The 27,038-nt window shown below is 44.0% G+C and overlaps 1 protein-coding gene across 3 annotated transcripts in view; it reads left to right on the forward strand.

The window, feature by feature from the left end:
- Positions 1-27,038, forward strand: part of AK5 (adenylate kinase 5) — a 304,302-nt gene that overhangs the window by 253,356 nt on the left and 23,908 nt on the right. For all 3 annotated transcript variants that reach the window (XM_033225352.1, XM_033225353.1, XM_033225354.1), the window contains exons 11-13: positions 12,951-13,114; positions 16,826-16,942; positions 26,206-26,397. In XM_033225352.1, coding sequence (XP_033081243.1) covers positions 12,951-13,114; positions 16,826-16,942; positions 26,206-26,397 — 473 coding nt within the window. The remainder of the gene's footprint in view (positions 1-12,950; positions 13,115-16,825; positions 16,943-26,205; positions 26,398-27,038) is intronic.

A 27,038-nucleotide genomic window follows, 5' to 3' on the forward strand; every position in this document is an offset into this window, starting at 1 on the left:
GAAATGACCTTGGAACAACAAGACGCTTATTTTCCATCAACAAGCTTATTTTAAGATGAGAATCTAGAAGTCCAAAGAGGTAAGCTTTCAGAGCAGATTCCCAAAGAAAACCAAATTAGAAAACTACATGTAGGAAAAAAGCAGCAGAGAAACAAAATGTGTCTTTAGCAGTTACCTATGGGGAGTGAAACTATTTTTCTTCTTCATTTTACTTTTCTGAATTATCTAAATCTTCAGTAAAGAGCATATATTTCTTTCACAGTGGAGAAAAAAAGCATTTCTTTAAAAGAAAAGGGCAGACATGGTGGTGCACACCTGTAATCCCAGCACTTTGGGAGACCGAGGCAAGTGGATAGCTTGAGGCCAGGAGTTCGAGACTAGCCTGGCCAACATGGTGAAACCCTGTCTCTACTAAAAATGAAAAATTAAAATAAAAAAAAAATTAGCTGAACATGGTGGTGCACGTTGCACGCCTGTAATCTCAGCTACTCAGGAGGCTGAGGCACGAGAATCACTTCAACCTGGGAGGTGGAGGTGGAGATGGCAGTGAACCAAAATCAGCAGCCTAGGCAACAGAGCAAGACTCCATCTCAAAAAATAAAATAAAATAAATAAGTAAATAGAAGGAAAAATAGAAAGGAGGAGGTAAATTTGTAAGTTTCCTATTCTATACACTTAATATATGCCTAAGACTTGGTACAAAGTAGGCTACAAAATAGGAAAAATGGTGTGTTTAAAAATCTGGAAGAGGCAGGGCACTCTAGAACAATGAATTCCAAGAATTCAGAAACCCAAGCAAGCAGAACCTGAGTGAAGTGACTTTTGAAAAGCAGCTCTGGTCCGTCAATTTGAAAAAATAAATGTGCTTGATGAGCTGGGTCTGGAACAGGCCCTGGAGACCTCTGGGTGAAGAAACAAAGGATCGGTGTTTGGTTGGTTGGTTGGTTGGTTGGTTGGTTGGTTGTTTAGTTGGCTTTTTCATTTTTTTGTGGTTTTTTAATTTTTCTGTAGATTCGTATTCAGCTGAAAGGACAAGTGATTTTATGGTGTTTTCTTATGAGCAGTTTACAAATCTTGTCTCTGTCTCTGTGGGGTTAGGGTACTGTGAGCTATAGGAGCTCACCAGCTTCATGGGGTAAAAACATTTCAGAACCACCACCAATAGGCACCAGGAAAGGTGTCTGCCCTTTCCTGTCACCTGAGACCTGAACCTTCCTCATTTTCTGTCCATGTAAAAGCTGGAGTCTTGGCATTTGGTTTCAGAGTCTTGATTAATGAGGGATTTCACATCTCGCTGTGGCTGTGGTGGATGTTGGCTGAATGAATCGTAAAATCAAAGAGTGTTAATTAGGACATAAATGAAATCACATCCCTAAAGTCTACTATTTATAGTTAATAAGTGGGCCAGGCACAGTGGCTCACGCCTGTAATCCTAGCACTCTGGGAAGCCGAGGTGGGCAGATCACTTGAGGCCAGGAGTTTGAGACCAGCCTGGCCAAGATGGTGAATCCCCATCCCTACTAAAAATACAAAAATTAGGTGGGCATGGTGGCACAGCCTGTAATCCTAGCTATTCTGGAGGCTAAGTCAGGAGAATCGCTTGAACACAGAAGGCAAAGGCTGCAGCGAGCCAAGATCACGCCACTGCACTCCAGCCTAGGTAAGAGAGTGAGACTCAGTCTCAAAAAAAAAAAAAACAGTGAATAAGTGATGGGGCCTGATAGGGTTGCCAGATTTAACAAATAAAAATACAAGAGCCATAGTTAGATTTGAATTGTAGATAAACAATGACATGGTGTTTAGTATAAGTCTCATGCAGAATTTGACCAGGTGTCCTGTATTTCATCTGGCCAGTTGATGGGGCCATGATGAAAGCCCAGCTCCCAGTGACCATTCCAGTCAACTGCAGGCTGTGCAGTGCATTTCCCAAAGGAAGTCTGTCTGATTTCCAGAAAGACAGGTCAGAAGGGCCCCACATACGAGAGGCTGTAGAGTTTAGTGGCACCAGGGCACAGCTGGCCCTTGGCATGGTTTCTTCATCTGTGATAGGATTACAAACAGCACCTTCTTCAAATAGCTGTTGTAAGAATTAAATAATTACAAATAGAACATATAAAACAGATATTTATTAGATAAAATATCAGGCCAAAAGTATTGTGACTTTTATCTGAATAGTCTGCAATAACTTCTCAAACATATTTGGTCTCTCAACTATACCATTGGTGCAAAATAGGCCACAGTTCCCCTACTATTCTCTCCAGCTTTATGCTAAGAAAACCAAAAATTCCCTTCATCTGCAAGAGAGAGGTATGGCCCTGATTTTGATAAGGCAATAAGGATTTTTATTAACCATCATAATAATTATTCATTCATGATAGAAAACCATTATCTTAGCATTATTACATTATAAATATAAAAAGAAAAATCAACAAAGACTTCCTGCAGTGACACTGGGGAGTTCACAGCAAATTGCCTTCCTTAGGTTATCTAATCTAGAAGTTCCAAATCAGGCTAATCATCAGAATCACTAGGGAATTATCCTTTTTTATTATGAAAATATTTCAAACATACAGCAAAGCTGAAAGACTATTACAGTGAACACTTGTATACCCACCACCTAGAGTCTTCAGTTAACATCTTACTACAAGTTGAGTATCCCTAATCCAAAAATCCAAAATCCAAAATGTTCCAAAATCCTCATCTTTTTGCATGCCAATGTGATGCTCAAAGAAAATGCTCTTTGGAGCATTTGGGATTTTGAATTTTAGGATTTGGGATGCTCAACTAGTAAGTATAATGCAAATACCCCAAAATCAAAAAAAACTAAAATATAAAACACTTCTGATCCCAAGCATTTCAGATAAAGAGTGCTCCTGTATATCTTGTCTTGTTACATATCTGTCCCTGTATTCATCCATCAATACATCTCTTTTTCTTGTACACTTCAAAGTAAATTGAAGATGTCTGTACACTTTCCCTGGGGAATTTTCTAAAACTCTTAAGTTCCCAAGCCTCAGCCCAGAGATGTACAGATCTGCTAATTCAGGAATTTTTCCAAACAACTCCCCAGCTTCACTCTGGTAACCATGCTAATGGAGCCCTTATTAGCTGAAACATTACCAGTCTCATGGCAAAGGGAAAAGACCTGGCACACCATGTGCTGGGTGTAAAAACCTCTGCTTAAAACCAGTACACATCCGCCTCTGTCCACATTTCATTGACCAAAGCAAGGCCCCTGGAACTCTTAACTTCAAGAAGTTTGGGGCAGGCTGGGCATGGTGGCTCTCACCTGTAATCCCAGCACTTTGAAGGCTGAGGTGGGCGGATCACCTGAGTCAGGAGTTCGAGACCAGCCTGGCCAACATGGCAAAACCCCGTCTCTACTGAAAATACAGAAAATAGCCAGGCGTGGTGGTGGGTGCCTGTAATCCCAGCTACTCCGGAGGCTGAGGCAGGAGAATCGCTTGAACCCTGGTGGCAGAGGTTGGAGTGAGCCAAGATCACGCCGTTGCACTCCAGCTTGGGCGACAGAGGAAGACTCCATCTCAAAAAGAAAAGGAAAAAGAAAGAAAAGAAAGAAAGTGGGGAAGAGTCACCCTTCCACAGGCACAGGGAGAAGCACTATGGAAGGAAAGCTGGAATATTTAAGGAAGTAATACAATCTAACACAGGAAGCCATTCATTTAATTCAGCCTCTTCTCTTTACAAACAGAGAAGCCAGCACCCAAAGAGGCAAAGTGACTCTCCCAGAATCACTGCGCTAGTTCAAAGGAGGAGTGGTCAAGAACAAAGGTCCCCTAATTGATTTTCTTGTTATGTACAGGGTTGCCTTTGTTGATATACTATACACAGGCACTGATAAATAAGGCACGGTTTCTACCATCAAGACATTCCCAGTCCCATTTAAAGTTTTTCCATATAACCTTCAGCTGACCCTGGCATATTTCCACATATTCACCAAATAACCTGAAGCAGTCAGTGCATTTCAGAACTAATAAAGATGTTGTCTTTGAGGATAAAGATCTATTTATCTCAATTGTTTTCGGTCCAAGAGTGTCCGTTCCCAGCAACAGCCTGCTGAAGCTCGGCACAGTGATGCAGCTCTTCCCAGATGGAGAAGGTTTCAAGTGACTCATAGGCCCAGACTGGTTGAGGATCATTCCTAGGGCACAGTCAGTTCATGATCTGATGGCATAATAGTTTTTCTCAGAAAAGAGTCATTCGTTCACAAAAACCTCAGCCCAACATAGGGACCTATTTTCATTTAGGGAGAAAGAAATATTTCAACAGGCAGAAATATGATAGATTTCTAAAATATGGAGATTAGAAATAAGATAGTTTGATTTGCAAAAGATATTTGATCCTCTCACTAGCTGTAACTGGGAAGACTATGCACCTTTAAAGGTGTTAAAACAGTACCAGGATATAAAACTGCTTTGTCCAACCTTCGTAAGCTCATGGAATTTTAGTGGAAATAGTTAGAAAGAGTTAGAAAGACTTTTAAACATCACCAACAGTAGCTGCCACATTTTGCAGATAATAATTATGATGCTTATTATGCGTTTCACTTTGCCAGCTACCAATCCAAGAGATTCACATGCATTATTTTGCCCTCACAACCAACAGGCATTGTGACCACCCCCATTTTCTAACTGAAGAGGTTGAAGCTCAAAGCAGATATGTGACTTGATCAAAGTCATCTAACCAGATGGAGAATGGTCTGAGCTGTGAACCTGGAACTCAAGCCCTTGGGTCCCGTGATTCTCTTATGTGAAAGGAGCAGAGTTGTCACTTTCGTAGGGCCACAGGCTCCTGGACACTGGCTGTCATTAACAATTGTCTGTGACACTGGGCCAGGTTCTGTGGGGATGCCAGCCTAAGTGAAGTGGTTTCTGCCCTCCGCAAGCTTTGGCCTGGCAAAGAAAGGAAGAAAATGTGAGCAAACTGTGTGTGCTAGAAGCCAGAGAAAGAGAGAATTTTTAGATGTTGGTCGTTGGTGTTACAGAGTCAAAGGTATCAAAGACTAGAAGCAAGCCAACAAGTAATATGACAAATATGCAATCGCTGTTGAACTGTAAAAGAGCAATTTCAGAGTGTGATGAGATAGGAGATAGTTTCCAAGAGGATAGGGAGTCAATAAATGAAGAGGAAATGGAAACAGGCAGTTTTCCGCTGCTAACAAAAAAAAAAAAAAAAGAATATAAAGATAACTCAGAGGACACACGCAATGGTAGAAATATTTTCATTTGGACTGGGGAAAAACCAAGCATGATGTTATACAGAAGAAAAGATGCCAACCAAGAGAAATATATTTCATATGGACAAAAAAGAGAGCATCAGGTTTTTGGAGCAGACAGAAGAGGATCCATTTATCATTAAATTTTTTAGTCTTTCAGCTGCTATTATGAAGTGTCTATTATATTTCAGGCACTGTATTTGGGCACCATGGCGAGCAAAGCAGACCCAGATTCCACACTCAGATACCATAGAACCTAATAAGGAAGGCAAAATTTTAAGTAAATAATATATATCCATATAAACTAGATACATGTATCCGTACATACATATGCTTTGTCTATCTATTAATATGTTTTATATTTATATAATTTCTCTGCTTTGGCTCCTGTAAAATATAATATATATATATTATATATATTTGTATTTTGTATATATTCAAATTTATATTTTATAGGAGCCAAAGCAGGGAAATCATATGTATAGTACCACAATAGCTATTAAAATAGTACCACAATATAAAAAAAAGCTGTGTCCAACCTTTGTAAGATTATGGAATTTTACTAGGAAGAAGCTAAAAAGATTTCTAACCATCACCAACAGGAACTGCTTCATTTTACAGATAATAATTCTGATCCTTATTGTGTGGACTGGGGAAAACTGAGCATGATATTATACAGAAAAGAAGCTGCCAACCAAGAGAAATAAATTTCATATGGACAAAAAAAGAGGGTATGAAGTCATCTATAATATATGTATATATTTTACAGGAGCCAAGGCAGATAAATTAGCCTTAAGCTAAATGGCATGAAGTTTTCCAAACAGGAGAAAGAAGGATAGAGGGCAAAGGATGAAGACATCAATGTTCTGAAAATGCTGAGGAAATGAGACAGTCTTCATCTTAGTGAGTAAGAGGGTTAAACATGTGAAGAAGAGAGAAATGAGGATGTGTTTGAAGGACAGTGGGAAGTATTAACATCCATTCATGGACGTCCAATTAATGTCCAACTTGATACCAGGAAAAAAGAAGGATATTTGCCAAGAAGCACTAAAAACTATTATGAAGTTAGATAACATGACTCATTTGGTTCAGTTTTCGGACTTTCTCAAGGGAACTCTTAGCAGCCCAGAGTAGATGCAAATAAAGCCTATGGTGGCCTGGGCAGGGAGAGCAGGCTGATGGTGACACGGCAGGTTCCATAGAACTGAAGTGGGGCAAAGGATTCAAAGTTGCTAGAAAGAGCCTGGCATCTAGCTAGCTAGGGAGGTAAGTGGAGCCCAAAGGGAATGGGCCAACCCAGTATGCTCATAACGATGGCAAGGAACAAGTTGAGAAGAAGTGAGGTCAAGGGAAAAGCGAAAGGGAGAGAAAGATGTTATCAGAGTGGGAGAATACATCCAAATAACGAACGCTGAGGTTCAGCCAGAGCCGCGGGGGGCTGAAATTGGGTTAGTGAGGAAGGTCATTGGTACTGAGGAGGCTTAAAGATCTCTCAGACTGGGGTGGAATGGGAATTAAAGCCTGGAAAGCTTTGCTGATAGCAATTAAACCCAGAGAATACTGTTCTCTCTGCTTTGAAACTTAGAGAAAATAAACATTGAGTTTTCTAAACTAGATACATGTATCTTCACATACACTGTCACATATATACACGTGTGTGTGACACAGAGAGAGAGAGAGAGAAAGAGAGATCGTGCACACATGGATATATCTTAAGTACCTGCAAGTGGTCTGGAAGTCTGGAAGTAATGGCTAGTCCCCAGATTCATTACTGACTTTGGATTATGTTTAATTTAAACCTCGATGTGCCAGACAGTGTAACTCAGAAAGAGCTATGGAGGTGTATAACCCCCCTTCATTGTAAATAGCTTTTACCAAGCACCAATATTTTAACAGAGAGATGTTAACAGGAAAATTTTCATTGACATTTGGGAGAACAGGGGACAAATTTCATAGACTTTTCAAATGTAGACTTGACAAAGCTTGGCAACTGGTCGGGTATAGGAGATGAGGAGGTAGAGCCTCAAGTGGAATGAGGCAGAAAGTTGGTGATTATTTCCCCCTCATTTTACAGATGAAGAAACTAAGATTCAGAGAAATTAAAAGATTGCTCTGTAACCACGTGACTAGTAAGTGGCAGAACCAGTGTTGATTGTCAGATCACCCGTCCTGTGCCCTTCATAATACTTCATACTCCTCCACTTCCACCCCTGTGCAGAGGCAGAGCCCTTTCATGCTCCAGGTTCCATTACTGAAGACACCAGGCTCAGCCTTATGCCATCTTTCCCACACTTCCCTTGTGCTGGCAAAGGTGATTAATTACCCTTCCCCTTCCTATGGAGTCCCAGCCAGTGCTTCTGTGATGGTGTTTATAGGCCCCACTCATAGAACCTATCACACTGCTGTGATGATGGTTCACCTGCCCGTCCTCCCCACTAGACTGTGACCTCTCTGATGGAAAAGACCCAGTTCTGGGTCTTTTTATTTCTAATGCTTAGCAGTGTGAAACCCCCACTAGCTGTCCAATAGATGTTTCTTTAAAAAGAGCTGTATCAATTAAGCTTCATGCTTAATTCCAGGTAACATCCTGGAGTTAGTAAGATGCAATAAAATGTCAACAAAGGTCATTTTAGGCTGGGCCCGGTGGCTCATGCCTGTAATCCCAGCACTTTGGGGGGCAAAGGTGGGTGGATCACTTGAGGTCAGGAGTTTGAGACCAACCTGGTCAACAAGGTGAAACCCTGCGCCTCTACTAAAAATACAAAAATTAGCCAGTAGTGGTGGCACTCGCCTGTAGTCCCAGCTACTTGGGAGGCTGAGGCAGGAGAATTGCTTGAACCTGGGAGGCGGAGGCTGGTCCTTATCTTAAGGAGCCTAGCTAATGAATCCAGGAGCTATCTCACAAGAGAGGATTGCTCCTATCAATACAAAGCAAACTGGAAGAGGTGACCCACGTGGGCATGCTGAGGTGATGCAGGTGGTTTCAGTTCTACCTCTCAAAGAACATCAGGTACCGAAGAGAAGGCAGACTTAGACTCCCTAGGCTGGCAATTCCCATGCAGTCGTCTCCCCTCCCTTCCTTCTATGGCAATGCTGTCGAGACCTGTAGGGACATGACTTACTGAGATGGGAAGTGGACGCTCACAGTACCTGCACTTTTCACAATATAGCACCTTTGGCCTCACAGGGAATGCTTTTTACATTTTCCACCTTTTTGTGAGGTATTTACAGACATCTTCAAAATAGAATCTCATATTCCACACTCTCTTTGTGAATCACATCATGTGGTATGGTGTATGGGCTTGTGCAGGGGTCCCAGCCTTGAGTAATGATACACTAAAAATTAGTGAGATGATAGTAAATGTGACAGCTCCTGTCTGTCATCAGTCATCTTGCCACCAGAGGACACAGCCCACTCATTCTGAGATGTGGTTCCTCAAAATATCTTTTGCTGTGTAACAAATTATCCTGGAGGGATATCAAGGCCCCATTGTTTTTTATTTAAAAGTCATCAGTTAAGACCTCAAAGATATGTCAGTGGCAGTATATGAAAATTTATGTTTCTACCAGCAATTTTTGTGCTTTCACTGCAGTGATAAAATCACTTTGTTCTTCAGTTTGGAGCCAAGGGAAGAATCAAGCTATTGTGTAGATTACTTAAAATTCCACAGTGCCTGCGCCATTTGGCCAAAGAACGCTAAAAATCTGCAGCTGTTGCTCCCACGAAAGTTTCTAACTGGGGCAGCGGCTGCTGTTCAACACACAGCTGTTGTTAATTTGAGCTGAAGATTTTTAATTGCCTTTGTGTCGACATTTATTAAATAACATTTTAGAGGAACAAAAACTGTAATAGTCGTATTAGCAGGATGCTGAAGGAAGAAAATAATTGGAACATGGCATTTTTGCCTTGTAAGCCAAGTCTGAAAATACCTTTTCCACATGGAGGGCTCCCAGCCATCCCAGGAAAAGCATTTCCAGGTAAATCCAGCCGCAGAAACCATGATGGCCTTTGCAGGAGCTCAGCCACTTCACCCCTTAGTCATTTACCTGGAAGCACTTCTTCTCCGGAGTGGCCTCCTTGTTCCCACACTCTCCATTCCCATTATACCGAGAGACAGGAGGCATAGTGCTTACAGTAAACATAGCATTAGCTGGCAGTTGGCTGCTGCTTTAAGTGGTCTGCATTATTTTGGGGAGCCTCTATAATTGCTGTTTTCCTGTTACATCCGGCCCATCCCTGACAATACAATGAGAGGTCTGACTTCCTCCCCATTTGGCTTAGAGCAGCTGTATAGATGACAGAAGATAGAAAACTCAGATCTTTCCTGGATTTTCTGGCAAAGCAAAGAAGGGGAAACGAGGGGCCGTTCTATTAAAAAGGATCAACAACTAATGTCCCTTAAGAGGGAAGTTGCAAACTGCACAAAGAAAGGAGCTTTAAGTATGAAAAAGGCAAACCAGGAAAATTGCAAAATGAGTTGTAAATCCTCATTACCATACTAAAATTTCAATCATGTTTTGCATGTTGATGGTAAATATTTCCTTTTAACTTTGTCAGGCATTTATGGCGAACTTACGATGTGCGAGGTGCTGTGTAATGTGTTCAGGGCACCCAGAGAAGCCTGCAGGGCCAGCGACCAGTGAGGGAGCTGCAGCCCAAGAGTGAGGCAGGCAGGGATTACACGGCGCTGTTTACAGCATTGGCTCCAACAGAGTTGAGGATGAGAGGTCTGGCTCCTGCCAGAAGGGGGAAGCATGTGATCTGGGCCTAAGGGCTGAGGAAGACCTTGATCATTAGAAAAAAGGATGAATGTGGCCAGGCACAGTGGCTCAGGCCTGTAATCCCAGAAATTTGACAGGCTGAGGTGAGAGGATCGCTTGAGGCCTGGAGTTCAAGACCAGCCTGGGCAACATAGCAAGAGACTCTGTGTCTACAAAAAATTTAAAAATTAGCTGGGTGTGGTGGTGTGTACTTGTAGTCCCAGCTACTCAAGAGGCCAAGGCAAGAAGATTGCTTCAGCCCAGGAGTTTTGAGTTCAAGGATGCAGTGAGCTATGATTGTGCCACTGCACTCCAGCCTGGGGACAGAGCAAGACCCTATTTCAAAGAAAAAAAAAAGAAAGAAAGAAAGACAAGATGAATGAGTAAAGAAAATGTGCTGGAATATAGAATATTATTCAGCCATAAAAGACAGAAATGCTGCCATTTGTGACAACATATTGGAAGACATTAATGCTAAGTGAAATAAGCCAGGCATAGAAAGTCAAATACTGCGTGATCTCACATGTACGTGGAATCTTAAAAAGTCAAATTCATAGAAGCAGATAGTAAGAATGGTGGTTGCCAGGGGCTGGGAAGTGAGGAGAAGTGGTTCTGGAGACCTCATGTACAGCATGATGGCTACAGTTAACAACACTGTATTATATACTTGAAATTAGCTAAGAGAATAGATGTGAAATGTCTTTAGCACACACAAAAAAAAGGTTAACTATATGAGATGCAGGTTTATTAACTTGATTGTGGTAATCATTTCACAATATGTATGTATATCGAATCGTCACATTGTACACCTTAAATTTATAGTTTTATCAATGATACCTCAATAAAGCTGGGGGAGAAAACAAAGAGAAGAGAAGGAAGGAAGGGCCTTTCAAGCTGAGGACCAAGAAGAACAAAAGCATGGTATCCTGGAAAAGTCTGTATGGGCGTAGGAGGCCACTGAATGCTATGGAGGTGGGAGTGCCCTACTTTCCAGACACATGGAAAGCATTGAAAGAACTGTGTTAGTCCAAGAACTGTGTTAGTTGGACATGACAGTGCTGGAGGAGGGTAAGAAATGGGGGAGAGGGATCCGGCGCAGTGGCTCATGCCTGTAATCCCAGTACTTTAGGAGGCTGAGGCGGGTGGATCACTTGAGGCCAAGAGTTCGAGACCAGCCTGGCCAATGTGGTGAAACCCTGTCTGTATCAAAAAATACAAAAATGTGCCAGGCATGGTGGTGTGCACCTGTAATCCCAGCTAATTGGGAGGCTGAGGCAGGAGAATCACTTGAACCTGGGGGGTGGAGGTTGCAGTGAGGTGACATTGCACCACTGCACTCCAGCCTGGGTGATAGAGCAAGACTCCATCTCAAACAAAACAAAAAGAAGAAGAAGAAGAAAGAAGAAAGAAAGAAAGAAGAAAGAAGAAAAAGAAGAAAGAAGAAGAAGAAATGGGGGGAAAGATGCTGGAGAGGTAAAGTAGGACTAGATTCTGGAGAGCTGGGATGCTGCTGTAGGGAATTTGAATTTTACTCTGGGGGCATAGGAGGCCAATGAGTGCTATGGAGGTGGGAGTGCCCTGCTTTCCAGGCACATCATCCTGCTAGCAAATCTTTGGGGCTCCAAAGCCCCTCCCATTCTGACATGCGGAGATGGAGTTATCGCCATATGCCAGGCAGACAGGATGAGGACCTGAAGTGTGGCGAGGTCAATGTGGCCACAGTGGGGAGGAGAGAAGGGAACGCCTCTGAGAGTCAGAGCTCAGGCTTCAAGTCCTAGGCTTGCTACTCACTAGCAGTGCAGCTTACCCAATGGAGTTAACTTCTCTGTGCCTCTGCTTCCTCATCTGTAAAATGGGAATAATAACAGTGCATGCCTCTTAAGGTTGTTTTATATAACCTCATACGTAATACCTAAAATGTTTAGAATCGTGGCTGGTACAATGAGCACTTGACAAAGGTTAGCTATTATTATTATTTTCAGATGTAAAATCCTGTGACTTAACTGATTGAACTTAGAGGGCAAGGGAAAGAGTCAAAGACATACTATTCATGAAAGGGACATGGTAGATACTCAGAATTGATAATAGCTAGGGAAAAAATAAGAAATAAAACATATTGAGGGACATTCTACAAAATAATTATTCATAATCATCAAATGTGTCAAGGAACCCACAGAAACTGTTCCATACTGAAGGAGAGCAGAAGGACATGACAACTAAAGGCAATGTGTGATCCTGAACTTGACCCATTGACTTCAGAGTACATTATGGAGTCAATTGGGACAATTCAATTGAAATTTGGAGGGGTCCAAGGATATCATTATGAAGGAGGAGGTGCTTGTTTCCTTGTTTGTGGGAAATGGCACTAAAAGGTTCTGGAGTAAAGAGGCATCCAATTAGCAACTTATTCCCAAATGTTTCTGAAAGTTCTTTGTTCTCACAACTCTTTTGTAAGTTTGAGATTGCTGAAAATAAAAACACTTATTTTCTTAAATTAAAAGCTAGCATTTGTTGAGCATTCACTATCAGGAATTGTGGCCAGTGCTTTGCACATGAGCAGGTTCCGTTCTCCAAGGAAACTTCACTGACTTTGCATCGCTACCAAAATGGAGCCAAGTACCCCTCCTCTGTGCCCCCAGAGTAGGTTGCACTCCTCTTCACTAACTGCCCATGACCATGAGTTACAAGTGGTCTATGAAAAGTAACTGTTTGTTTTTCTGTAACACCTGCCCCCTCCTGCTTCATGGATAGTCTAAGCTCTTTAAAGGTAAGGGCTGTATCCCATTCTCCACTTGCATCCACCACTCTCAGCACAGCTCCTGGTATAGCAAATCCCAAGCTCCCAATACATGCTTGGTGACTGGAACACTGAGGCTTGCTCACCATGGTGACTACCATTAAAAATGAGGCACCAGACTTGGAATGCATGTCTGACACATGACTTCTTTTCAAGGTGGTCCTGGCTCTGGCAAAGGCACACAGTGTGAAAAGCTGGTGGAAAAATATGGATTTACACATCTCTCAACTGGCAAGCTCCTGCGTAAGGAACTGGCATCAGAATCTGAAAGAAGCAAATTGATCAGAGACATTATGGAACGTGGAGACCTGGTGCCCTCAGTAAGCAACACGGCCTGCCCGACACTACTGCCCTTCCTGTCTGGGGAGATCTTTGGGGTTTTTGTAAGGAATCTGAGCTGCTGGAACTAAGAAACCCAAAGAAACAATAGCTGTATTTTATTTCCCTCCTTTGCAGCAATCCACATGCAGGCAGGTCTACAGCAGACAGCCCTTCTGCCCAACCAGGTCGAGCTGGCCCAGGCTCCTTCCATCTTGTTTGTCTACCAGACCCCGAATGTTGGCCTAATTTCACATTTTCCCCCCAAATTGATCCCACTTTAGAACTGGAGAAGTTTCAAAATAGAAGTGAGTGTGGTGCAGCAGACCCCAGAATTAGAAACCCCCAGAAAATATAAAATAATGCTTTGGTCTAGTCCTGGGAGGTATGATGGCATTATCTTGAAATTTGCTATCTTCTTGTATAATTTAAGAATATCCCCTTTTCTGGCCAGGCGCGGTGGCTCAAGCCTGTAATCCCAGCACTTTGGGAGGCCGAGACGGGCGGATCACGAGGTCAGGAGATCGAGACCATCCTGGCTAACACGGTGAAACCCCGTCTCTACTAAAAAAATACAAAAAACTAGCCAGGTGAGGTGGCGGGTGCCTGTAGTCCCAGCTACTCGGGAGGCTGAGGCAGGAGAATGGCGTGAACCCGGGAGGCGGAGCTTGCAGTGAGCCGAGATCCGGCCACTGCACTCCAGCCTGGGCGACAGAGCGAGACTCCGTCTCAAAAAAAAAAAAAAAAAAAAAGAATATCCCCTTTTCTATCTTTTTTCTTCTTAAGTCACCATCCATCTCTGAGAAGCTGGATGGTAGGGATATCAAGAAATATTCCTCCCTGTCACACGGGGTTCCACGCTAGGCTCTGTAATGAGGGCTGTATGAGACAGTCTCTGTTAGCAATAGAGCTGTCTGGTTCCTCTCTAACCAGTTTCCCACCTGGAAGCCAGAAGGGTCCTCATGAAAGGAAAACAGACCATTACAATTACCACTTAGCTGGCTTCCTGGAGCCCACCCTTTTCCCTACAGTCTCCTCTTTCCACAGCAGCTGTTATCGGAAAGGGGTCCTGATCCAGACCCCAGGAGACCGTTCTTGGATCTTGTGCAAGAAAGAATTCAGGGCGAGTTGTAAAGTGAAAGGAAGTTTATTAAGAAAGTAGAGCCGAGCGCGGTGGCTCGCGCCTGTAATCCCAGCACTTTGGGAGGCCGAGACGGGTGGATCACGAGGTCAGGAGATCGAGACCATCCTGGCTAACACAGTGAAACCCTGTCTCTACTAAAAATACAAAAAAATTAGCCGGGCGTGGTGGCGGGCGTCTGTAGTCCCAGCTACTCAGGAGACTGAGGCAGGAGAATGGCGTGAACCCAGGAGGCAGAGCTTGCAGTGAGCCGAGGTCGCGTCACTGCACTCCAGCCTGGGTGACAGAGCAAGACTCCGTCTCAAAAAAAAAAGGAAAGTAGAGGAATAAAAGAATGGCTACTCCATGGACAGAGCAGCCCCGAAGGCTGCTGATTACCCATTTTATAGATTATTTCTTGATGATATGCTAAACAAGGGGTGGATTATTCATGCCTCCCCTTTTTGACCATATAGGGTAACTTCCTGACATTGCTGTGGCATTTGTAAACTGTCATGGCACTGGTGGGAGTGTAGCAGTGAGGACGACCAGAGGTCACTCTTGTTGCCATCTTGTTTTTGGTGGGTTTTACCCAGTTTCTCTACTGCAGCCTGTTTTATCAGCAAGGTCTTTATGACCTGTATCTTGTGCTGACCTCCTATCTCATCCTGTGACTTAGAATGCTTAACCTGGCTGGGCGCGGTGGCTCATGCCTGTAATCCCAGCACTTTGGGAGGCCGAGGCAGGTGAATCACGAGGTCAGGAGTTCGAGACCAGCCTGGCCAACATGGTGAAAACCCGTCTCTACTAAAAATGCAAAAAATTAGCTGGGTGTGGTGGCGGGCACCTATAATCCCAGCTACTTGGAAGACTGAGGCAGGAGAATCGCTTGAACCTGGGAGGCGGAGGTTAGAGTGAACCAAGATCATGCCTCTGCACTCCAGCCCAGGCGACAATGTGAGACTCGGTCTTAAAAAAAAAAAAAAAAAAAAGAACACCTTAACCTTCTGGGCATACAGCCCAGTAGGTCTCAGCCTTATTTTATCCAGCCTTTATTCAAGATGGAGTTTCTCTGATTCAAACACCTGTGACACAGCCAGAATGATTTCTTTAAAGCATTTACCAAAGTGCGTTATTCCCTTCCTCAAAACCTTCCAATGGCTGCCCACTGCCCTTAGGATGAAATCCACAGTCCTTCCTGCAGCTCTGGCCTCCAGCTCCCTCTCCAGTGTTATTTCCCACCACTCTCACCTTGCTCACTCCCACCCACCACTAGCCTCCTTGTTCCTCCCACACGTCAGACTCTTCCTGCCTCAGGGCCTTTGCATTTGCTCTGTCTGCAGCCTGATGCTCTCTCTTCATACAGTCACACAGTTTGCTCCTTTACTTCATCCGGATCTCCACTTCAGTGTTACACTTTATCGGATGCCTTCCCTGACCACCCTATAGAAAGTGACACCTCTAGCATTCTGTATCTCTTTGTCCTGCTTTGATTTTGTACCTATCAGTTATCTGTAGCTGACTCTTCATTATATATTTATTCATCAATATTGTCTGTCTTCTTCATTAGAATATAAACTTCATGAGGACTTCATTCATGATTATCTAGGGATAGATTCTGACCACACTCACAATGGCCGCATTCCCCAAGCCCCTGCCAGAAGGCACACATCCCACAAGCAGGGAGTTCCTCCACTGGCAGCTGATTGCATTTTTCCTCTACCAATTTCCAGACTCTGGTGTATTTCTTCTACTTCATTTACCATAAGCACTTGTTAAATACAAATTTTCCACAAAGAAAGTGATCTTGCTTGAAAATGCTACTTTACATCTACCAAAAGTCTTTTAAGTAGATGTCAAATTTTATAAAATATTTACTGGAAAAAGGTTAACAGCAAAATACCTTTTTTTTTTTTTTTTTTTTGAGACACAGACTCGCTTATCACCCAGGCTGGAGTGCAGTGGCGCGATCTTGGCTCACTGCAGTTTCTGCCTCCCGAGTTCAAGCGATTCTCCTGCCTCTGCCTCCCAAGTTGCTGAGATTACAGGCGCCCACCACGGTGATGCCCGGCTACTTTTTGTATTTTTAGTAGAGATGGGGTTTTGCCATGGTGGTCAGGCTGGTCTTGAACTCCTGACCTCAGGTGATCTGACCACCTCGGCCTCTCAAAGTGCTAGAATTACAGGCATGAGCCACCACACCCAGAGTAAAATACTTTTTATACCGTGTTTTGTCTAGTTTTAAATTGCCATTATGCCTAATTCATGGAGTGATACCATATAAAATACAGCTACCTTATCTAATCTAAGATGCCAATATTTTAAGACAGATAACTGGTAAGAATATGCCAGTAAGAAAAAAATACTAACAATTAAACTATGATACAGAACTGATTATAAATACCTGCCAATTTCATAGATATTAAAATATAGGGTGGAGTAGAAGAGTGAAATGAAATATGGTCAATCGCTGTCTGCTGTTTACCTTATCTGAACCTTCCTCCCTCCCTCAGTGGATGACTGAAGGAGACTTGGGGTACTTCTAGTGTTCTGTGAAGGAGCTCAGGTCTTGACCACTCTCGCTTTTCTCCAGGGCATCGTTCTGGAGCTCCTGAAGGAGGCCATGGTGGCCAGCCTCGGGGACACCAGGGGCTTCCTGATTGACGGCTATCCTCGGGAGGTGAAGCAAGGGGAAGAGTTCGGACGCAGGGTGAGTGGTTGTTATGGGGATCCTTCCAGAAGAAAGATAGGGTACATCATTGAGGTTGGGGGTCAAAGTCTATGTCTTTCCCAATTACATTAATGAAAACTTTCCATTACAAGGGGCAGAAACTTGACTCAAATTAGAAATTTTTAAAAAGGAGTAGATTTATTGACTTAAGTAACTAAAACACCCAGCAGTGGTTTTGATTTAGTTGACTCCAGATATCCAAATGTGTTCATCAATCGTCTGACTCTCTCTTTCTCTCTCTAATTCTCTTTCCTTTGTGTTGGCCTCATTTTCTTCCTGATCAAGGCTTACCTTCTACCATCTAAGTGGCCTCATAGAAAAGTGTTTCTGTTTCCCAGTGGGTCCAGCAAAAGACCCAGAGTTATGTTTCCTTATCCTGGATTTGGTCACAGTCCCATCATCACTGAGCCAATCACTGTGGTCAAGAGGGAAGGGGAGGGAATATGCTGGCTGGCCCAGCCTGGAGGACTAGGGAAGGATGGGAAGGGAGGAGGCGGCAAGGGCACCACACCAGAACCACACGGGGAAGGAAAATTACCCCCAGGAAAAGTAGGGCTGCCTTTACAAGAAGACGGGGGAATGGGTGCTGGACAGGCAGAATCAGAACTACACACCACCCTCCCACTATCCTCCCGCCATCCTACCTCCCAGCCCACCCTCTCCTAGTGAGGGCCTCTTGAGATTCTATATGGTTTTAGAATGCTGTTTCTATTCCTGGAAAAAAAGAAAACCCCATTGGGATTTTGATAGGGATTACATTAAATTTGTAGATTATTTTGAGTACTATCGACATCTGAGCAATATTAAGCCTTCCATGGATTGTTTTAGATTTTGTTTATTCTGATCTTCTAGCCAACGTCTAGGCCGTGGATAAGTCCCTAGGGATACATTCTAAGTAACTGAAGAACAGCAATATTTTTCTTATACCACCTTAGAATCAAGGCCGAGGCAGGGCTGGGGGTTGGAGGGGATACAAAGAGAGGAGGGTGTGGTCCAACCGTTGAGAAGCTTCTTGTCTATGAGGACTGGCAGTTGTGTAAACATGACACTAAAATACAATTGCAGATGTGTAACAACTGCTGCAGGATCAACAGTGTTTACTGAGGTTCAGGCTTTTCCCACTTACCTTGCCCTTGAACTTAAGGTTAGAAGAGCTCTGAGAGAGCCTCCAGGAAAGTCAGGACAGGTCCGGTGCGTTTTTGGAAGTGATGGAAATAAAAGTCTTTTCTTTTTTTTTTTTTTTTTAATTTTTTTGATACGGAGTCTCACTCTGTCGCCCAGGCTGGAGTCCTTGGTGCGATCTCGGCTCACTGCAAGCTCCGCCTCCTGGGTTCACGCTGTTCTCCTGCCTCAGCCTCCCAAGTAGCTGGGACTACAGGTGCCCGCCACCACACCCTGCTAATTTTTTGTGTTTTTAGTAGAGACAGGGTTTCACCGTGTTAGCCAGGATGGTCTCGATCTCTTGACCTTGTGATCCACCCTCCTTGGCCTCCCAAAGTGCTGGGATTACAGGCATGAACCACCGTGCCCGGCCAAGTCTTTATTTTTTTTTTTTTTTTTTTTATTGCTCTGAGAGGCGGTAGAATACTCTTGTGAAACCCTCAAATGATCAAGGAAAAGATGTATAGTAAATAAATAAGGGCTCTCTCTCTCTCAGTCAACAACAAAAAAATTAAACTATAATCCTTATTCTTCTTTGGGGAATTTTAAAACTGAGTCTGAAGGCAAACCCCAGAACTTAGGCCTATGGGGTTCCACACCATTCTGAGCAATGACAGCCCTGGAGCTTCCCAAGGTGGAATCATTAAAGCATGTCACTTATGTACTCTGGAGTCAGAAAACCTAGGTTTTCACCTCTGTCATATATTGTGGAGATAATAATACCTGTTAACACCTATTTAAAAGGTTTTGTAAACATCAGATCATACAACATACATAAATGTCTTCTAAGCTATAAAAGTTTATAAAATAGTATCTAGTTTAGCATCACTCATTTGTTAATCACACCTCATACAAACTTCTAAAATTCCTGCTCCATCACCACTTCCTCCTTTGCTTAAAACCCAGTTGGGGTGAGCTCAGAGCTCTATGCAGCCCATTGGTCTGTCCTCTGGCCTTTGGGTAAGTATGAATTCAAATGATCCATGTGATCTTCCCGAAAGTAAAGCAAAATCCTTCCTCTCCCACTGTGGTCCCTGTTCAGACAGGTTTTAGAATGTGGCATAGAAGAAGCCTGACTAGAACTAAGGAACAAGAAAGTCATCAACATGGTGACTGGACACTTACACCCAATGCTAAAATTCATGATGCCTTTTCAAACAACACACAGGTGAGCTATTTCATTACTGAGCCTACAACCCTTAAGTGAGATTTTAGACATCTACAAAGACAGTTTCTTACATACTGCTGGGAGGAACTTACAGAGACCAAAAGTGACACTGATTTGTCCCTGGACAGTAACTTTGGAAGATTCTAGTATCAATTAAGCAGGTGTGCAAGACAACACATGCAGCCCTCCAGAATGAGCACCTGCTTTAAACCTGACCAGATGGCCAGGCATGGTGGCTCACGCCTGTAATCCCAGCACTTTGGGAGGCCAAAGCAGGCAGATCACCTGAGGTCAGGAGTTCGAGACCAGCCAGACCAACATGGTGAAACCGCGTCTCTACTAAAAATACAAAATTAGCCGGGCATGGTGGCACATGCCTGTAATCCCAGCTACTCGGGAGGCTGAGGCAGGAGTATCACTTGAACCCAGGAGGCAGAGGTTGCAGTGAGCCAAGATTGCACCACTGTACCTCAGCCTGGGTGACAGAGTGAAACTCCATCTCAAAAAATAATAATAATAATAAAACCTGACCAGATAAACAAAGATGCTATAAACACAGAATGAGCTACTGTTGACTCATTACTGCCCTGCAGGGCCCTTCATTTGTAGCTCCCCTCCAAATTATAGGCAAAAAATTCATTTGAAATTTGACAAAGACAAATGCAGACATCTGATTTTCCCTAGAGATTCAAAGTAGTCAGCTTGGTTGAAAGCATATATTTCCCATTTGTGCATCAGGCCTGCAACTACGTTTGAGGTCCATTCAAGCCTGGAGAGGTTTTAACCAGCCCACAAAAATCTCACCAGCCTTTCTGTGTCACCGAGATTGATGTGTCCAATGCATTGGACCATTAGTTCCTTTAAAAATTCAGTTAGTTAGGCTGACACTTTTGCATACCTGTAGCTGAGTTGTCCGAGATGCAAGGTCCTTTGACGATTTCCTTGGCCACTGCATATGACATTGCTAAAAGTCAAATGCAAACTAATGTCCACAGCTTAAGGGTAAGTCTATGTGTGGTTTCTCTGTTACCTTCCTATCTTCTATTCCCCAAGCCGGTTTTGTCCCTGTTGAATTACAACCTATGCCTTCAGTTTGCAGCATGATTTACTGGAGGAGGGGCTGTGTGTATGTACATGTATGTGTGCCTGTATGCATGTAGATGTGTGTAACAGGGCAGAAGGAATATGAGAGAGGAGTCAGAGTTTCTGATCACCATCCTCATTCCCCACTCCCACTGAGAACCCCTGCTTATAGTGACTCTGGTGTGAACAGGCCTGTATTTGGAGCCTGGCTTTGTAACTCGTTGGCTGGTAAGCAAATCAGCTAACTTTGTAGACCTCCATCTCCTCTTCTACAAAATGTTGATTGGAAATATGTACCTCAGTGATTGTTGGGAAGATTGGATGGGATCCTTGACAAGTGCCTTTACACATTTATACCTATGGTGTTCAATAAATCTTTACAGTTTTTTCAATAACGTGTATTTTTTCTGACTATAGAAATAAAAATATAATATGAAACAATACACACAAAAAAAGAATAACTAACCATCCAGTGATAATACCTTTAATCTTTGATGTATATTCTCGCCATCTTTGTTCTGCCCGTTTTTGCATAGTTAAAATCATACAGAACATAGGAATAATAATTTTTTCAGTACTTAACAGTGTGCCAGGAACTGAACTCGATGCTTTACATATGCCATTTGATTAATTTTTAAAGTCCTACTTAATAGGTGTTAGTAACCCCATTTTATCGATTTTTTTTTTTTCTTTTTTTTTTTTGAGATGGAGTCTTGCTCTCTGACCCAGGCTGGAGTGCAGCGGCGTGATCTCAGCTCACTGCAACCTCCGCCTCCCGGCCTCAAGCGATTTTCCTGCCTCAGCAGCTGGGATTATAGGCGCCCACCACCACGCTCAGCTAATTTTTGTATTTTTAGTAGAGATGGGGTTTCATCATGTTGGTCCGGCTGGTCTTGAACTCCTGACCTCGTGATCTGCCCACCTTGGCCTCCCAAAGTGCTGGGACTACCGGTGTGAACCATTTTATAGATTCTTACCATCTTGAGAAGGGCTCTGTGCTTAGCCTGACTCCCTGGTGTGAAATCAAAATGCTTTCCAGTATTAAGCCAATCTCATACTCAACACCAGCCAAATTAACCACATATTAACAGAACTCATATTAACAGAAGTCATATTAATGGAAGTCATATTAACAGAAGTCATATTAATAGAAGTAGAATGCATGGGTTTGCTCTTGGCTTTTCCCTCCCAAAAGACTCTTAGGTGAAATTCTGCCTTTAGCCAGCATACGTACATAACTCTCGTGGAGGTGGGAATGATGGCTTCACAGTGATCCCTCGGCCTCACTACTCTCAACCATCTCAAGACACTTCATTGACAGAACCAGTGTTTCTGTTTATAAGTATATTCTAATCTTCAGAATGAGCTCTTAACACGTACACACACATGCACGCATGCACAAAGTTTGAGTCTGGCCAAGGGAATGTCCAGTTGGTGTGTTTGAGTTGTTTAGAATTGTGGGCAGCCCTGGAGGCCACATAGGATTTTCCACTTGAGATGTTCTGCTCTCTTCTTCTGATTCCTGGTTCGCCGCAGAACTTAGAGCTGCGTAACAGTGGTGTGGAGGGAGAAGGTATATATCAATTGAGTAGTATTACTATCGTTAGGGTTGTGTGTTCAGGAATGCTGGAATGACCCAGATATTCCTCCTCTAGTGAGGTTCCCCCAAGGGGACATACCTCAGGGTGACAGCAAATGAGAAGTAGGCACACCACTTTCTTTTCAGCCAGGGCCCTTTCCTGCCAACGTAAGGAGACTCTGGTAGACATGCTGGAGCGTGTGACTTAGGCTAAAAGCCTGAGTGAGGCCACTGACTCTTTCTAGACCTAAATCTGACCAGTGGGATACTTTACAGGTCAAAAGATGACTATGTTGCCAAGCCCGCCTTAAATAACATTAGCTCCATTTATGTAGTGTTTGAAGTGGATCAGGGGTTTTACATGTACAAATTCATTTAACCCTCACAATAGTCCTGTGAGTCAAACACTATTATTATCCTCATTTTTAAATGAGGAAACTGAGGCACACACCAAGAATAAGATAGTTGTTATTCTCAACAAAGAGAGTTTGTGGATGGCATGGAGAGCTCCTGCCCACTGGTAAACAGGAGCTAACACCCATTCTGACTTAATCAGAAGAAAACTAAGGTGGAGGTGGAGTCAGAGGGCAGGAGGGCAAACTTCTCCTCCCGCTCCGCTTGCTGGAATGACCAAAGCAAAACCATGATCACAGCCCACGATGCTGATGTCCTCGTGCTGGTGGGCTGCCCTCATGCCCTGAGGGATGCAAGGATGAGCGTGGTCCCATTAGATCCCAAGAGGCAGCAGAGGCGGCTTCTGAAAACTAAAATAAGTGAGTAGGCACCCCACTCCACTCGCTCCCTTTCCCATGGCCCTGCTCTCCTCTCCTAGTTCCATTTGGCCCACCCAGCTTCTTGCCCAAGCCTCATTCTGAAGGTGCTGGCTCTCTCCATCAGGGTGAGGTCACCAGGCTTTGGGGTTACATGCATCTGCTTCAGGCCTGTCACTCACTAGTCCCTAGTGACCTTGGCAAGGTTAACCTCTGAGGGTCTCCATTTCCTCATCCTTAAAGTGGGAATAATTGTACTTCCCAGCAAGGGTGCCAGAGGGCTTAAGGGATGGCTGTTTGTAAAGCCCTTAGCACAGTGAAGCTTAGCCAGCTGCTGAAATGTTGCTGATGGCACCTCAGCAGCCCTTCCAAGGGCACTTGTTTTCTAACTAAGGTCCCCTGAAAATCAAAGGCCATGGAGAATCCAATAATACTGGTGGGAGAGCCCCAGGGTGCCAACGGGGTGATGTTGGGGCAGGCCAATGTCCCAAAGTCTCTGATTCATTCAGCCACCTCTGCTCGCCTGCTGACTTGATGTTGAAGACTAACCACAGTCCGGTGATAACAGAGCAGAGCTGGGAGCCAGACAGCTACTCCAAGGGACTTTCTAATGATGCATAGCAAAGCATTTTGAAAAAGAAATTAAATGGTATCTCATTCAAACATTTCAAAAAATTGAGGTATTAAAAACAAATGGTTCAGGTCACTTCCAAATAGAATAACTGATCAATAGCTTTTTTATATAGGAAGAGAATACTGATTCCAGGAGAGAGAGTTTAGGTCAAAACCCCCAGTTTTGGCACAGGAAAATGGCTTGGCAGAGTAGCTTATCAAACTATGATGTTGTGAAGACTCAGCGAGGGATCTTGTTAAGATGCAGACTCTAGGCTGGGCGTGGTGGTTCATACCTGTAATCCCAGTACTTTGGGAGGCTGAGGTGGGCGGATCACTTGAGGTCAGGAGTTCTTGACCAGCCTGGCCATCATGGTGAAACCTTGTCTCTACTAAAAATACAAAAACTAACCCGGTGTGGTGGCGCACACCTGTAATCCCAGCTACTTGGGAGGCTAGACAGGAGGATTGCTTGAACCTGGGAGGCAGAGGTTGCAGTGATCACATCACTGCACTCCAGCGTGCTCGCCGGAGACAGACTCTATCACAAAAAAAAAAAAAAAAAAAATGCAGATTCTGCTTCAGCAGGTCGCATGTTATACCTGAGAGTCTGCATTTTTAACAAGCTTCCAAGACATGATGCTGGTCCAGGGGCCACACTTTCCACATCAGTGTGGAAGAAAAAGCTACCTCTCTGCCCCGTGCTTATTTTGGTCTAACAGGTCATTTGTTGCCGTCTCCTTCTCAGTGACACATAATCTCTCTTTGTACCTGTGTCCCTGAATTATCTTTCCTGTCTCCACGAGTGGCCTGAAAATGACCCCACAATTGGAAAAATCGCCTGGCTGCCTCATGCAACCCTAACCCAAAGTTGTTTCAGGGAGAACATTAAGCCGCCTCCCAAGCTCGCCCTCTGCTGGTGAACAATGGTCATTTTTTCTCTAAACCCTCACCCAGCCTTTCTTGCTGCACAAATGCTCTTCTTTTTTTTCCTTCCAATTAATACAGACAGAAGAGTCGCATGACCTATTCCAGAAGTTTATTGCACTGTTGTAGATTTTGGAGAGTGTTTCCACTCTGTTCCTTAAAGTACACCCCTCAGAGGAGGTAGATAAATGTTTGACCAACACTGTCTGGCAACTCATGATGTTGTGAGTTCTCCGTGTTGCCTAAACATCCTCTTCTTGACTGAACTTTGTTCTCATCCCACCCCACACACTTTCTACAGTGGTGGCAAGCCTTCATTTACTCACAGCTCGAATATGGCAAGGTCACGGGGAGTAATGGTTTCCTTTGATGCAGGGTTGGAGGAGGATGCAAAGTAAGCATGTTCCAGAGACAAAAGAACATTTAAGAGAAGGATATGGAGATGGGAGACTCATACCACAGATCATACCACCATCACTTATTCATTAAAACATTTCTTCATCACCTACTGTGTGCAAGACTTGGGACTAGGAGTGAAGAATTCTTAATCCCTGCACACGGGGAACCTAAGCCTCATAGAGGAAATAAACGTAATAGTGAATCGTTAGTGTCTGCTGTATGCCAAGGAGCATACGTATATGACCTTATTTAATTTTATTTCATCCTCACAGCAATCCTATGATCATTCTCATTGTATGAATGAGAAAACTCAGATGCAGAGAAGTTGAGTCAGACTTCTAGTTAATGAGGAAGTCAGTTGAACAATATGTAAGCCTGGCCCAGTGGCATGTGTGTGTAGCCCCAGCTACTCCAGAGGCTGAGGCAAGAGGATTACTTGAGTCCAGGAGTTCAAGACTGTATAGTGCACTATAATTATGCCTGTGAATAGCCATTGCATTCCAGCCTGGGCATCAGAGCGAAACCCCATCTCTTACAAAATAAAATAAAATACAAACTTTAAACAACAATTTGTTATTATCTCTCATGGTTCTGGAGGTTATGGGGCTCAGCGGGCTGGTTCTCACTTGGGGTTCCTTATGCAATTGCACTCAGAAGGTGGCTGGGGCTGAGGTCCATGTCTGGAGCCAGGGCTGGGATGTCTAAAACAGTTGGGGGCTGGTGGGCATCTCCATCCACATGGCCTCTCCACATGGCTAACTTGGCCTTCCTCTCAGACTGGCAGTCTCAGGATAGTTGGACATCTTAGGTGGCAGCGGACTCCCCGCTGCAGCGAGTGTTCCACAAAACCAGATAGAAACTGCAGAATTTCTTGTGACCTGGACTCTAAAATCATGGACATTGTTTCTGCTATAGTCTGTTGGTCAAAACAATTACAGGTCAGATTCAAGGTGTTTCTGTGTCTCAGTGGGAGAGTATCTTACGAGTAAAGCGAGATAACAAATTGATGGAGCCCATCCTGGAGACAAGTCATGACACCAGGGTTTGACCCTAAGCAGCCTGACTCCAGCCTCTGTGTGCTCAAGCATTATGCCCCACTCACCTGACACAGTACAGGCACAGCCACAGAATGCCACCTGTGGCTGTTATAAGATATCATGGTGGCTTCTAGGAGAAGTGATTAGCTCTGCCTCAGGTGGTCAGCAAAGGCTTCACATTAGAGTAAACACCCCCTCACACATACATACTCCTTTCTTCTCAGTGCAGAAGACAGACAGTGGCTGCAGTGGGTGGCACATGCGCCCCTGCATCACGTGAGGTGGCCTAAAAGCTGAGGGCGAGAGGCAGCTCTGAGGCAGCGTGTGGAAGGGAACTGACCTAGAAGAGGGAGCTATGGAGTCCAGTCCCAATTGCACCACAGTGTAATGCTGGGACCTTGAGGGGAACCAGAAGGCCAAGAAAGGAAAAACCATGGCCCTGGGCCTTTCCAGAACATCAGCAGGGTGAGGTTTCTGACTGTGTTGTGCTCCACTCCCTTCTCCAGATTGGAGACCCTCACTTGGTGATCTGTATGGACTGCTCGGCGGACACCATGACCAACCGCCTTCTCCAAAGGAGCCGGAGCAGCCCGCCTGCGGACGACACCACCAAGACCATCGCCAAGCGCCTGGAAGCCTACTACCGAGCGTCCATCCCCGTGATCGCCTACTACGAGACAAAAACACAGCTACACAAGGCAAGTCGCTTCACTCTCCCCTCTGAAATAAGCCGCTTACTTTTTTTTTTTTTTTTTTTTTGTGAAAAGAGAAAAAGCTGAGAACATTTTAGTTAAGGGATCTGGGAATTAGAACTCTGTGCAGCTGCAGCACTGGGGCCTAAAGGCCGAGCGCAGTGGCTCTTGCCTGTAATCCCAACACTGTGGGAGGTCAAGGCGGGTGTATTGCTTGAGCCCAGGAGTTCAAGACCAGCCTAAGCAACATAGCGAGACCCCCACCTCTGCAAAAAATCAGCTGGGTATGGTGGCACATGCCTGTCATCCCAGCTACTCAAGAGGCTGAGGTAGGAGGATTGCTTGAGCCCTAGAGTTGGAGGCTGTAGTGAGCTGAGATTGTGCCACTACACTCCAGCCTGGGCAACAGAGCAAGACCCTGTCTCAAAGAAAACAACAACAACAACAAGAATTTGGACCAAAATATGAATCCTTTACTCTTCACTTTTGTTTCAATCAAAATTAAATATCTGTCATCATATAGACCATAAAAAGGTGGTCATGTAATTTTCACAGATGACCTTATAGTTGCTGAAAACAACTCCTTTTTCCCAAAAAAAGAGAGAGAGGGAGAGAGGAAGGAAAGAAGGGAGGGAGGGAGGGAGGGA

The sequence above is a fragment of the Trachypithecus francoisi genome, unplaced genomic scaffold, assembly GCF_009764315.1.
Source record: "Trachypithecus francoisi isolate TF-2019V2 unplaced genomic scaffold, Tfra_2.0 Lachesis_group12, whole genome shotgun sequence".
Classification (NCBI taxonomy): domain Eukaryota; kingdom Metazoa; phylum Chordata; class Mammalia; order Primates; family Cercopithecidae; genus Trachypithecus; species Trachypithecus francoisi.